The following is a 14,831-nucleotide window of genomic DNA, read 5'->3' as shown; positions in this document are numbered from 1 at the left end:
ACAGAAATACTCAAATGTGATAAAATTCTAGGTTAGTAAAAAGAGTTTTACACACATAAATAGCAGCTGACTAGCTAGTTCTGGAGTGCTGGACTATATTTCGGAACTGATACCACTGCCTGAGAACGCTGAAAAATAGACGCAGACACTCAAGGCAAGCGATACCTGCAGGTGACTTAAGGGAGGCCTTTGAAAAGACCATACGCACCTGTCATCATGTGCAAAGAGAGACTTGTGGCAGTCCCCAAAGTCCAAACCCCAGATTTTCACATTCCTATCAGCAGAGCCAGTTGCTATGAGTGCTCCATCCTATGAGAAACCGAAGTAAAACATTACCTTGATTTTTGAATTCTGGATATGAATAAAAAGCTAACCAGAATATTTAACCCATTTCTTTCAAAAACATTAAAATGAAGCCAAAAAACTGATTTCATTTCTCTACTAAAAACGCTGAATTCTTTGCTCTTATCTACAGAGGCACTTTAAAAGCTTGTTAAGTAAAAGCACGAACCTTGTGGCTTAAATACTTTCGTACTGTCATAGGGCAGCGCTGTGCCTTATGTGAGATGATCTATTTACTTGTTAGAGGGGAAAAAGATTCTCTAATCTCTGGCATGGGATTTGGAGAGAAAGTGGAAGAAGAGAAGCTGAGAAAGACTCAGAATGAACTAGAATGTTCATGTGTCCCATGTTCCCTATCGCTGTTTCTCTTCTCTCTCCTATTTCAATGCCTGGTTTAAATGGTTGTCAACATAAAAAGAAAAATAGAAATACATTTAACACTGTACCTTAACTTTGTTAGTGCACTGATCAGACAGCTATGAGGTCAGCTCCTTTCACACAGAATAGACATTGTTTTTAAATATACACTGCCGCTCCTAATCAAAACTAGATATTGGGAAATAAATGATTTTGGCCAAGAGACTAAAAGTCTACCTAGTGTAAAATACCGTAACTACCCAAATACAAATCCAAGCTCCTCAGCACCATTACCCTTCAGAACAAAAAGGAATGAATGCCTTAGTCTTTCATATTTTAGTGGATTCTACCAATTATAGCATTTTAAATAACAAAATACTATTTGGGAGATCTGTAAGAGGGATTAAGACAATATTTACAAGGATTGACTAAGATAATACAAAATTATTCTGAAAACATTAAAGTAATATATGAGATAGTATATATTAAATTGAGACTTTTTAGACTAAAGTATATAACAGAATGATAAAAGCAAATTATCTAAAACGAAGACCTCAAGCCCGAAATAAGGATGTATCTGCCTTAGAAAAGGTAACATATGACTGAGACACTATTTAAACTTCACTTACGTAAGAGATGTCCATGCAGATGACGGGCAGTTTGTGTCCGTACAGTGAGAGGAAAAACTAAACATGAAAAAAATAACAATGATTCACGTCTGTCTATAAAAGATAGGTATAATTTATTACATGCAGGTCTACAATACGACTTTAAAATACAATACTAAGTACATTTTTAAATTGCTTTACATGTGTTTCAAAGAAAAGCCATAAAAGACAGCTTGGCAAGAGCACCTGTGTCCAATACACAGATCCTCCGTGCATGTGCCAAGAATACTGCAGTATAGTGGAGGCAAGGAGGCCCCCAGAAGCTTATTGCCTCAGTCAGATCTCTGGATCGCTTCATGGAAAAGACTTCAGAGCACCTGTTCCACAAAAAAATTCCCAGGCTCAACCCATTCTGATCAACTCTCCGGGTGTAGTAATCTATATTTTTAAAAGCAACCCAAATGATCGGATCCTAATATATAGCCAAGTGTGAAATCACTGCCTAGGACACCTAGCAATGTTCTTATTACTACTTAGTATGATAGAATTTTCTGTCCACAAGATTTTTTGAACATATAAAATATAACTTGCTTTAAACAAAATTTATGAACCGTAGAATTATTTTAAAATGCTAGCTTCTCTAGTATACTTACATTGCTTTGATTCACACACATGTTTTTAGAACTGTACTACTACTGCTAAGCACAGTCACGGCCACTTCTTTCCAGTCTCGATCCAAATTCTTAAGGTCAGTCAGAAAGGGAAAATATCCCCAGGCATAACCACTATACCTTTAAAGTATCAACATAGAAAATTTTCACGGTACAGTCCAGCAAAGACACAGCCAATAGCTTTTGATTGGGAGAGTAACTGACATACAGAACATCTTCATCTAGTTGCAAGGTTCGAGTCTGCTTCACCGAAAGTCTAGCACCACAAAAAACATCAAGAAAAAAATTAATGAAGACACAAATTCTGATAAATCCTAACTCTAACGACAAACAATACATACGTTTGACATTCAATGGTTCCCCATTTTCACTCCGAAAAATGGACAGAAAAAATTACTACTCACCTCTTTTGTGTACTATTTTCATCTTTCACTAACTCAAAATCCCAGAATTTGACAGATTTATCTGCACCACCTGTCACAAAGCCACGCTGAAAATCAAATGAAATTTCAATTAAAAACTATTTTAGTATAAAAACTTTGCTAAGAAGATACATTTTAGAAGTCTAAGAAAATCTTCTTATTTAATGGCATGGGATAAAAATTAAGAAAAATGCGGTTCTCTCTAGCCCCTTTCACTGCTCTTTTGGATCTACTGCCGCAAACCTTATGTGAAAATTCCTGCCATCGACTAACATAGGCAGAGATAATAATGAATGAAAAGCTCTAGTTATACTATTATCTGGCATCAAGAAGAAACAAAAACTCTCAGTAAACTAGTTTGAATATACATAGAACGGATAATCTAGATTTGTTTGAAGTATTTACCTCAGAAGGATATACATTTAGTCCTGCAATGTCCCTGCTTAAACCATTTTTGAAGCTGTTTTCCATTATCAAGAAAATTAGTCTCATTACATGGTGGTGTTAGTGTAAAGCACATAGAACATGGAGTCAGAAAACAGAATCTCAAGTGTCTGTTCTGCCACCTCACAGATTTATCACACAGAAAACAACCTTTCCATGATCCTAGTTTTGTTGAAAAAAAGACCACACAGTTTATGGAAAAGATAGAACATTCTACAAACACAAGACTGATTACTACTTTGGACTCACAGCTGTTTGGTTTGGACCCAAATGGTATTAACCACTCTAAACTTCAGAGTTTTTTCCCAAAACTAAGATCTATTTTCAACGGATGAAAGTTTTCTACCACCGAGACTATTTAAATAAATGGGCCAAAATTTCTTAAGGTATTGTCAAAAAAGTATCTCAAGATTTTCTAACCAACAGCACCATTACTAGAATAAGCAGTTTGCCAGGAACTGCTTTGAAGGTGAGCATATTTTTATTGACTTGTAAAGGCTGACATACTTGCTCAATCTACTAAGCTTATACAGTCATAGATGTTTGGGAAAACAAAGTCTACTCAGTTCTCTGCATCATGCTGCCAAAGAGCATATTCACCCTTAAGAAGTATTATGAACACTGGCAAAAAAATCATGAGGGTAAGCAATTTGATGTCATGTTGCTGATGAGCCAACGTAGCCAGTCATGAATTCATTTCATAATGACAGCTAGTCTCTTTCCAGGTATATAAGAAGGCATCATATATGAAGAGTAAAGATTGGACCAAAAAAACCCACAGACTTTTTTAGAGAAACCCTGAGAGACATCTTTCTTAGCAGCAGTAAAACTTGGTACAAGAATTGAGAACTATGGCCAGAGGGCTGAAGTCCAGAGCTTTAAAATATGGTTTAGTTACCTGATCTGGAGAGAGGGACATAGACCATAAAGCTCCGTCATGTGCGTCTATTGTCTCCAGCAGATTTCCTGAGGCCAAGTCAAAAAGCTGCAGCTTCCCTGTCTGGGAAGACACAAAATGAGCACAGCTCCGGTGAACATACCTACAACCTCCATGATTCATGCCTGCACAATTTAGAAAGACTTCATAACCAAGCTGCAAAAATGTGATTTATTGCTTAGGAAATGGATTCCGCATTCCATGTTTTGTATTTCCTATCTAATTAAATGCTATTAAATCCCCTATTAACGTGCTGAGTTAACCTTGGCAGGGCTGCCATTGTGTACAAAGTATGGAATAATACCACTGTGCGGTACTGGACGCATTACGTTCATTGGTTCCACAACTTCAAAAGGAAAACATCATGACCATTAGGCCAATCAGAATACAGAAAATAGCAAATGCAAACGTAAAAGCCTTTAAAATTTAGCCAATCCTTGAAGGGGACAATCCTCTATAGTTATTGGCTTAACCAACTCTTTTCCATCTGCTTTTGGTTTTCTCCTCTACAATGCATTGACAATAAGAAACGGGATCTACCTGTAACACTAAGGAAGACAATGAATTAAAAAAAAATCCTAACGGCATAGAAAGCAATCACTCTACAATTCCTGTTTGGAGGTTTATATAAGCCATAGTCATGGTGCCAGCATGTAACACACACACACACACAGGCAAAGCCTGCTTTATCATGAGCTTCTGCACCATGTGGTACAGAGAGCATAAGCTAGAAACCAGGTCTGCTTTGTGCCCACCAGCAAACTCATCCCCATGAACCTAGTTTTTCATCTGTAAAATGAAATTTAGAGCACCAATGTTTCAAAGATATTGTCAGGATTAAATAAGATAATAATATATTAACTGCCTGGCACAGCCAGTAAGCCAGAGATTGCATTTTAGTCACACGGGTAGTCTTAAGCAATTCAAAAAATACTTTCCCAACAGCAAATCGGAGATGGACGTTTGTTGCAAGAATGAATGAAAAAAGAAGGAAATTTTTGAAATGTGAATGTTTCCTGGCATTGTTCCTAAAATCGCACCAGCCCATATTATATTTTTTTGTTGAGCAAAAAGTATCCATTGTAATCCATATATTTTATGATAAAACTCATGTACATATGCCTTTGTTTTACGGGAACAGTAATGACAAATACTTGTAAAGCACTTTTCAAAACACTCCACAGACCTGGTTCCATTTTGTTCTCACCACTGGTACAACCACTACTGCTATTTCTGCTATCAGCTCTCTTATCCATTAGGTATATGCTGCTAGTTTCTCTGCTAAGAGTTTTGCATACTTCAGGCTGGGCGTGGTGGTTCACGCCTGTAATCCCAGCACTTTGGGAGGCTGAGGCAGGCAGATCACGAGATCAGGAGTTCAATCCCTGTCTGATCAACATGGTAAAACCCGGTCTCCACTAAAAATATAAAAATTAGCTGGGTGTGGTGGTGTGCACCTATAATCCCAGCTACTCAGGAAGCTGAGGCAAGAGAATCACTTGAACCCAGGAGGCAGAGGTTGTGGTAAGCTGAGACCATGCCACTACACTTCAGCCTGGGCAACACAGCAAGACTCCATCTCATACTTCATCTCTGTGAAATAGGTCATTAACATCATTTTCCATGCGAACACCAATGCTAACACCAGTGTTAAGGTCATAGAGCCTGGTACCAGTCCATCTAGTGGGAACGCTGCTGTCATAAAGCAAGTGTCATCATCCCATAATATAAAGAAACACACTATGAGCAGTTATGTGACTTGCTCCAAACTACCCATTTCTAAAGGGCAGAAACTAAATATAAATCCATGTGTGTTTATTTCCACATGGTTGTCCCCCAATCTGACTATCCCTAGGAATGAGGACTTGATCAGTTTGTCTTTACTGAATAATTCTATCTGCCAAGCATACTAGGTACTTTTATTTTATTATTACCCTTAATATGTTTTATAATTAATTAAAACACAATTTCATATGTGCTCATAAAAAGACAAATGAATGTTAATGGTAGTTATCTCAGTGTCATGATTTTAATTTTCTTCTTCATAATTTTTAACAAATAAAATAGAACTTCAGTAAACAAAAAACACAATAAACTAACATCCTCCCAGATTACTTAGCTCTAGTACATCTCCAATATGCTAAAAACAGGAACCAGATTTCTTAACTTCAGAATTTGGAGTAGAGAAGCTCCAGAAACCCCAGAAAAGGTCTCCATTTACCTTTGTTCCTATGATCACCTGTCTATCACCAGGTACAAAGAATGAGCAAAGTGCATATTCACAGGTCATGGTGCGAATACACTGCAGTGTAGACCTATGAAAAAGAAAACATAAAGAACTCATGTTAAGAGAACCTGCTTCCCCATTTTAGAGGTCAGTGTGTATTTCAATACACTTACTCAGACAGATGAACATAAAAGAATATAAAAGTCTTAAAAACCCTTGACTCACATACAGTCATAGTCATGGGAGAAAATACTACAGAGTATCAAACTCTGTTGACTTTGTAGGGCCTCCAAATCCCAAGGAACAGAAATCACACAAAAGCAGGTAGAAAAAAGTGTCTGCTGGGCTCCACAGAACCCAATCTGCCACTACCAAGAAGTGAGCGAGTCTGAAGGACTACAAGTCAAATTAGTACATCATTACATATCCCTGCATTTTTTATAGGACCACAAACATTCACTGATTAAAATATCTCAAATGTCCACTTAACAAACATTTACTGAATGCCTACTATACACCAGGTACTTTTCTAGATGCTGGAGATAAAACGGTGGACGAAACAGCAGAGGTTCCCAACCTCATAAAGGTTAACAGTCTTTGGGAATAATAAATACTTGAACATTTGGTACGTCAGATGATAGGTACATAATGCTGGGAGAAGAGGATGAAGAGTGCAAGGAGTAGGGTAAGAATGATAGCACTGTCATCTGATAAGACACGAAAAAAGCTTATGGATAAATGGGGAAGACAGACCCAGGCAAAAAGAACAGGGAGCACAACAGCTATAAGGAAGGCACATTCTTGTTCTGCTGAAGGAACAGCAAGGCCAGTGTGGCTCTAGTGAAGGCAAAGAGGAAAGTAGTAAGAGATAAGGTGTGTAAGGTAGGTAGAGTGAGATGGAACTATTCAAAGTGATCTAACTTCTACTATTAAAAGATTACACTGGCTACTGTGTTCAGAACAGACTACAGAGGAGCAAGCAAGAACACAGGGACACCAGTCAGGGGGCTGTTACAATAACCCACGTGAGAAATGACAGTGGTTTGAATGGGGCAGTGGCAGTGCAGGTGGTAATATTTGGGATAGGTTTTAAAGGTAGAGCGGATAGGATTTGCTAATAGATGGGATGGATACGGGATATGAAAATAATGGGCCGGGCATGGTGGCTCATGCCTATAATCCCAGCACTTTGGGAAACCAAGGTGCATTGATCACTTGAGGTCAGGAGTTTGAGACTAGCCTAGCCAACATGGTGAAACCCCGTCTCTACTAAAAATACAAAAATTAGCCAAGTGTGGTAGCACATGCCTGTAATCCCAGCTACTCAGGAGGCTGAAACAGGAAAATCACTTGAACCTGGGAGGCAGAGCTTGCAGTGAGCTGAGATCACATCACTGCACTCCAGCCTGGGTGACAGAGCGAGACTGTCTCAAAATAAATAATAGAAAATCAAGAATGGCTATAAGGTTTTGGACTAGAACAACTCATATCAAGTAATTATTTATTAAGGTAGGGAGGTCTGAAGGAATAGCAGGTGGGAAGATTTTTGGAGACATTAGCATCTTAAGTTTGGTCTGAGACACATAGAAGTTTGAAATACTTAATCAGATATCCAAGTGGTGATACAAAGTATTTGTATATATGAGTTTGATATTTGGGGAGGAGGCTAAAGCTCGATGTAAATTTATGTGTCATCACACAGAGAAAGCTACCTGACAGGAGATTACATAAAGTGGGTTTAGATAGACAGAAGGTCCAAAGACTGCCCTAAAGCACTCTAACACTTAGAGGTCATAAAGATAAGAAGGATGGAGGAAGGACTGAGAATAAACAGACAACAAGTGAAGGGGAAATAATGAAAGTCAAACAAAGTGTTTCAAAGAGAGAAAGTTATCAATTCAAGGGGAGAGCATAAAAGAAAGCTTTCAGCTCACTGGGTTTGGAAACATGATCACTGATGATAATGACTGTTTTGAGAAATGGTGGGGACAAAAGCTTGATGGAGACAGATGAAGACAGAATGGAGAAAAGGGAATCAGAGAATAGGGTAATAACGGGAGAGCAAAGCAGGGGTGAGAGGATTATTATTTCCTTTAAGATGGGAGATATGATCATTGGCTTAAAGGTTTTGGAGATATTTTGTCTGACAACAGAAGGATGGTGTAAAACAGTCATCTAGGAAAGTAAAAGAATGATGAGAAATTAGGGTACAATTACTGGGCAGCACGAACAGCCCACTTTTTATTAAATTTAAAGAGTAGGTAGTAATGGTTGTATGTTTTTCTCTAGCCAAGTACAGCTATAAGCTCTAGACATGGAGCACACTTGCTTTTTTTCTTTTTTGTACTACATTTTAAAAGGCAACTTTTCTTCTCTAAGCTCCATAGGCCAATGGCCCAAATGCACTAAGGAGAATTGTATTGAGGACCTTAAGAAGTTAATAACTAAGAGTAACAAAAAAATTAAAAGTAAAGAAATACTACTGAATACAGCTATATGAAAATTTATTTCACGAACCTGTTCCATATTTTAACAGAATCAGCTGATGCTGAAAGAACAGCTATATTGTCTGAGCTGAATGACAAAGTCCGCACATCACTGCGATGACCCCCAATGGTAATTCTGCTTGTTCTGACAGGCTGAGGAGTAGGCAAGGATGGATTAAATGAATATAATTCCACCAGGTTGTTCTGCAGCAGGAAGACAGCCTTTAACTCTCCTTGAGGTGAATGAATCAAGTCAAAAGATCTGCACGAGAAAATAATCATAAATGTTCTATCTACTGTCTTAGCTCATGATGTCCTCTAGCCATATAAAGTTTGAATAACTATAAATAATTTTTCACATTGGAGTGCTCTGAGGCCAGGTTCGGTGGCACACGCTTATAATCCCAGCACTTTGGGAGGCTGAGGCAGGCAGATCACTTGAGATCAGGAGTTTGAGCTTAGCCAACATGGTGAAACCCTGTCGCTACTAAAAATACAAAAATTAGCCCAGTGTGGTGGCACACACCTCTAACTGCAGCTATGTAAAGGCTGAGGCAGGAGAATCGCTTGAACCTGGGAGACGGAGGTCGCAGTGAGCTGAGATCATGCCACTGCATTCCAGCCTGGGCCACAGAACAAGACTCCACCTCAAAAAGAGCGCTCTGAATATGTAGTAGTAGGTGAGTAGCTTTTAAGTAAAAAAAAAAAAAAAAAAAAAAATCTAGGCTCACATCCTGGTTCTGATACATACCTTGTTTTTACATATGTATTCTTTATAAGTGAACTTATGTCCTTTCTGAACGTGGGACATACTTTTTTTTTTTTAATTAGCGGCAGGAAAAGACAGCAAATGACTAGCTAAATGGGTACTATAATAATCCAAATACGAGACAGTAAGTGGGCCCACGGTGAGAGCAACAGGAGCAGAGTGTGACACAGATGTCTCATGACTACTGTCTCCAAATATCTAATTCAAACAGACAGCTTACAAACAGCGTGAAAAAGCCAGCAATACTCGGGAGTTTACTACTATGGTAACTTAAGATCACTGATTTTTTACTCACTTGATTTTGGCAGAAGTTTTGATATTAGTCACCCGCTGGATTTCATCTTGCAGAGTCATTTCAACATTAATTTCAGGATCTTCTTCCTCCCCTTTGCAAGAATTTAACCTAGAGAAGAAGAAAAGTATATCGTGTTCTTACCTTTCTAGAAGCAGCTTTGCTCTTACTTGAGTTCAAAATCTGGTCCCTCAACCAACTATGATTCTGGAAAAGTCACTTAACCACACAGGATTACCATGAGAACTAAACGGTGCAGTGTATTTGGAAACACTTTGTACACTACAGTGTCATAAAGTATCATTTCACTTAATAGATACCCTTAAGAAATGGATTCTGAATGTAATAGCCCATAAAATTTCCTGGAACAAGCCCTTTTAATTCAAAATATCCCCACTGAAATGTCTCTGGTTATTTTTCTAATTTCAGAACTTTTTAGAAAACTCATTCACCCGCACTTAATAACCCAACCATGTTAAATAAACCAGAATAGGTCTCAAAAGATTTGCGAACTCAGGTGATGCTCTCTCTCTGAGACTTGATAAAATTGGATTATCAGTACCTAATTCTGCTCAAACTTTTCATGGTAATTGCTAACAGAATAAATATTAAAGAAGCCAGTGTTATTCAGTAACATGGGGCCCACCTAGGACACTTCATTATTAATATAAGAATTAAAACAACAAACTTTGCTTTCTTTCTAGCTTTCTTCATCTTCTTATCCATTTTCTTGTGAATTTCCTCTTTGGAAAGGATACAAAACAATTCTAGCACAGAATCAGTTCCCTAGAAAGGCAAAAGGTTAATGTGAGTCAAGGAGAGACAATCTGTAATTTACCTAATTCTCAGTAAAAACCAAACAATACTTATTTTTCTTCCCTTACTAGTTGTATTACCTTGGACAACTCAATTTCTCTGGGTTTGCTATCTCATCTGTAAAATGAGGATACTGCTTCCTACTTGTAGCATTGCTCTGAAGACTAAATAAGAAATTAAATGCTTTTAAATTGCTTAGAAAGGCCAGCATTTAATGAATGGCTGCTAATAATAATATTGGTGCAAAAGTAATTGCAGTTTTTGCCATTACTTATTAAATGGCAAAAACCAAAATTACTTTTGCACCAACCTACTAGTAATTATTTTTTGTTTTATGCTAATAAACCTAGAGACAGATCCACACAGGACCATGTAATGAATTATCAACATGAGTAAAGACACATTCATCTTTACGTTGAATATGAAAGCATGAGTGTTTGAAAGGAACAGCCCAGTCCTTATTTTCTCCTAAGTGTGGTACTCACATGGCAAGCCAGAATCCTGCCTGTCTTGTCGACGGCAAGGTTTACAACTCTGTCTCTTCCTTCCCGCATGATTGAGCCAGCTTTTCTACATGAAACGATTCGCTACAGAAGAAGCAAGAGCACATGAAGGTTACATGTGAGTTCTGCTGAACTTCTGAAAAACATGTCATTCTAGTAAGCACAAGTAACAAAAATATGCCCTAAAGTGCTAATTCCCTGAAAATCTGCAATTCTCCCTTTCCCACTATTCAACACAATAAAACATAAGAAACAGAAATGAATCACATCCTCAGGGGCTCCATCCGTCTCGAGGGCACCATCCTCTGTCTCAAGAGTGTCTTGTACTCCAGGAGAAGACCCTCTGATTTTCTTGGGCTTGGGTTCTTCCAGGTCTTCAATCTGTTTTTTAAAAATGGGAAAATAAAAGCTCAAATAATGTTTCAGGACGCATTTTGTTGTTACTGTTGCCGACAGAGTCTTCCTCTGTTACTCAGGCTGGAGTGCAATGGTATGATTGTATCTCACTGCAGCCTTGATCTTCTAGGCTCAAGCCATCCTCCCACCTAAGCCTCCCAAATAGCTGAAAGCACAGGCATGCACTAATTTTTAAATTTTTTGTAGAGACAGGTTCTTGCCATATTGCCCAGGCTGGTCTCAAACTCATGTGTGGACTGAACTGATCCTCCTGTCCCAGCCTCCTGAAGTGCTGGGATTACAGGTAAGAGCCATTGTGCCTGGCCCAGGAGGTGACTCTTAATCCTGAAGACTTAGAAATCTTTCTTATGACCAACCAGTGACCTCCCTGATCTAGCGGGACAGGTATCAGAACGTATTAAAAGCTGTCTACATAATATACAAACCAAATATACTCAGTATACTATCTCCAGAAACTTTCCATAGCATAAGGACTACTGTTTAGTGACAACAGTGAAAAAATAATGACCCACTCTTCACCAACTTCAAAATTTTCTCTGTATTTAGGTGAAAGGTCGACCATATTCTAGAATGGCAGATTCAAATGGGTATTAGGAATTGCAAAGGCGCTGCAAGACAGGTTGATACATTTTCTCCTTAAATAAAGAAAAGATAACCCCTAGACTACTAGTGTAACTCCCACCGAAATGGCTGCTGGACACAGCACATATTTAAATCTAGCTAAACCTAAGATCTATAAGCTTTTTTTCAATGTAAATTCTTTGAATGTCTAAGAAAAAGTTATAGATCTTTTCAGAATATACATATTTATAAACATAAAATTCTACATATATGTTTGAGGGGAAAGGTTCACAGATACTCTGAAGGCCATCCATGGACACCCAAAGGTCAAAAATATCTGACTAAGAGTGCCACAAACTAAAACATTAGTATTACCAGAAGCTGTACGCCTAAAGCTACTTTATGAGCTCAAATAAATGAGGACAATGAGCATATAAGGAAGAAAAGCTTTGTTTAGGTGTTGCAGGTTATCGGTGTGATAGAATTCTTTATAATACTACGTGAAGTACTCAATCATTACATCTGATTCTAAATCCAAGGTGCTTAGGAAACTTCTAAACATGACATTGCCCATGATTTAAAAAAGTAATTACCTCTTGCAGATAAGTTATGTCCCATGCCCTCAGTTCACTGTCTGAGGCCCCAGTGATGAGTCGCTTTTCTTCTGACACCAGAACCAACCCCCATACCTATAGAATATAAAAGGATTTGGGTAATACGATTTTCAAGAGACTCCAGGTAGCATAATAGGATGTTCCAAAAGTGTTAAGTACACTGTAGTAAAATGTCTTTAGTAACGTAAAGGCAAGGAAAAGGCATATTGAGAATCCTTTCAAAATGCACCAAGAAAAATCTCACTTTTACAGAGAATAAACTGGCCTGTGGTGAAACAGGCCAGTTTTGTGATACAGGGAGTTTCTCTCTTACCTCCTATAATCAAATTAAGATAATGGCTGTTTAGTATAAATCTTAACTAGAATCCACTCAAATGATAATTTTAAGTCTTTTATTTCTTTGCTTTCAGCAGCGTATAGCAAATAAAAGGTGCCCCATTAATGTCCATTCCGTAACTTTCAGCTTCAACTATCCAGAAATTAAATAATGAAAATAACAGTACTGTTACAAATCAACAAGGAATTTAATGTTCTTGTCATTAATTCTAGGTATTACCTTCCTGAATGCCTGATATGAAGGAAGCACTGAGGATGCAAAGATGTATAAAACCGTCCCTGAACTCAACTGAAGAGATCTGTGTCCAAGTAACTATTGTAACAGCTACCAGCACTGCTTGCCTGCCAGTAAGCGAGGTGCTACACACATAGTATCATTCAGCTGCCCTACATTCATAAAAGTGGACACTTATTATTTAGAAATGAGGAAACTCAGGAATTAAACACCATCCAAGGCCAGTTTTTACAGTATCTGCTCCAGTGGCTGGCACTGCTTCCATCAAACCAACCTCACTGTCTCTCAAGACAGCAAATGACGATTGTTGTGTGCAGTAAAAACAAAGAGCCTTCAAAGAGGAGGAGAAGATAATCATCTTTTCCCTTTTGCCTTGCCATTATTTCCCCACACCCATGACCCTACACGTACCTCAGTCCGGTGGCCAACCATTGTTTTAAAGCAGTGCTGGGTATCAAGGTCCCACCATTTCACCACGGTATCTTTCCCACTAAAAGAGAAAATGGGAAAAAAAAATCCTGATTAGGAAACCTCATTCAACCAATAGAGAGATTTATAGCTCACTGTTGCTTTAAAAGGAACATATACTTCAGTAATGTCTAAAGCTCCTTTTCTCTCGGATCTTTGTTTTGAAAAGCAAAGAATCCTAACTTTCCTTATAATTATTCCGGTGCAGAAAATAAAATCTTCCACCTATAAGCACAAGAATGACTTTGGATGCAGAATACCAAAGAATGCAGAACTTGATCCATCATGCCTTGCTCCTACCGTTTCTATCATCACAGCCCTGGCCTTCTCTCAGTCCACCATGGAAACATCTTAGACCTCTCCTACTCCCTTGTTTTCCTGTCCAGCTAGTCTCTTGTCCTGAAGATGCCTCCTCTGTGAAGTTTCTAAGTATTAACTCCTTCTAGTCCATTTCTATACACTAATCTGAATTTAAGTCCTACTACCTGGATTTTAACAGCTTCTCATCTGGTCTCTTTGTCCATTGTTGTTCTCTCTTCCCATCTAATGTGCAACTGTCAGATAACCTTAATTTTTAATATTTGCACGAGGTTCAATGTTCCCTGGAGAATCAAAACTAGCCTCTTTAGCAGCATTCTTAAAATTTCCCATTTATTGGTTCTTAATCCCCTAAATAAAATCCCTCCTAGTCAATGGCCTCTACTACTCCTGCTCAAACACCTCTTCCCTACCTCCTCACTATACGCATCTATATAATCCTCCCTCATGAGGAAACTGGAAATAAGAAAAAAAAAAAAAACACCTCAAAAACCTGATTTGGAGAGTCCATCCCGGTCCGGGCACGGTGGCTCACGCCTGTAAATCCCAGCACTTTGGGAGGCCGAGGCGGGTGGATCACGAGGTCAACAGATCAAGACCATCCTGGTCAACACGGTGAAACCCCGTCTCTACTAAAAATACAAAAATTAGCTGGGCATGGTGGCGCGTGCCTGTAATCCCAGCTACTCAGGAGGCTGAGGCAGGAGAATTGCCTGAACTGAGGTTGCGGTGAGCCGAGATTGCGCCATTGCACTCCAGCCTGGGTAACAAGAGCGAAACTCCGTCTCAAAAAAAGAAAAAAAGGAAGTCCATCCCGTATAACCCCACCTTACAGTGTTATTTCTTTTTCTTAAATTCCCTAAGCTGTAAATACATATTTTCTATTAGAACTATAGGATCATTCTCTTACAGAATCTGTGTTATCTGAACAAGATACTAATTTACCTGTATCCTATCCCACAGAAACAAATCCACCATTGGTAAAACAATTTTAGTGCTCACAGCTTT

General features: G+C 38.5%; 1 protein-coding gene across 2 annotated transcripts in view; it reads right to left on the bottom strand.

Annotated features, from left to right (window-relative positions):
• Positions 1–14,831, bottom strand: part of WDR3 (WD repeat domain 3) — a 31,897-nt gene that overhangs the window by 8,751 nt on the left and 8,315 nt on the right. For both annotated transcript variants that reach the window (XM_035252599.3, XM_035252598.3), the window contains exons 5-17: positions 13,449–13,527; positions 12,446–12,541; positions 11,142–11,255; positions 10,857–10,958; positions 10,244–10,341; positions 9,559–9,666; positions 8,526–8,756; positions 6,003–6,096; positions 3,743–3,844; positions 2,383–2,468; positions 2,099–2,234; positions 1,329–1,385; positions 209–309 (exon numbers count right to left, since the gene is read on the bottom strand). In XM_035252599.3, coding sequence (XP_035108490.3) covers positions 209–309; positions 1,329–1,385; positions 2,099–2,234; positions 2,383–2,468; positions 3,743–3,844; positions 6,003–6,096; positions 8,526–8,756; positions 9,559–9,666; positions 10,244–10,341; positions 10,857–10,958; positions 11,142–11,255; positions 12,446–12,541; positions 13,449–13,527 — 1,404 coding nt within the window. The remainder of the gene's footprint in view (positions 1–208; positions 310–1,328; positions 1,386–2,098; positions 2,235–2,382; positions 2,469–3,742; positions 3,845–6,002; positions 6,097–8,525; positions 8,757–9,558; positions 9,667–10,243; positions 10,342–10,856; positions 10,959–11,141; positions 11,256–12,445; positions 12,542–13,448; positions 13,528–14,831) is intronic.

This window comes from Callithrix jacchus, chromosome 7 (assembly GCF_049354715.1).
Source record: "Callithrix jacchus isolate 240 chromosome 7, calJac240_pri, whole genome shotgun sequence".
In the NCBI taxonomy this organism is placed as follows: domain Eukaryota; kingdom Metazoa; phylum Chordata; class Mammalia; order Primates; family Cebidae; genus Callithrix; species Callithrix jacchus.
The sequence above is the reverse complement of the archived record's forward strand: the minus strand, read 5'-3'. Positions and strand labels throughout refer to the sequence as shown.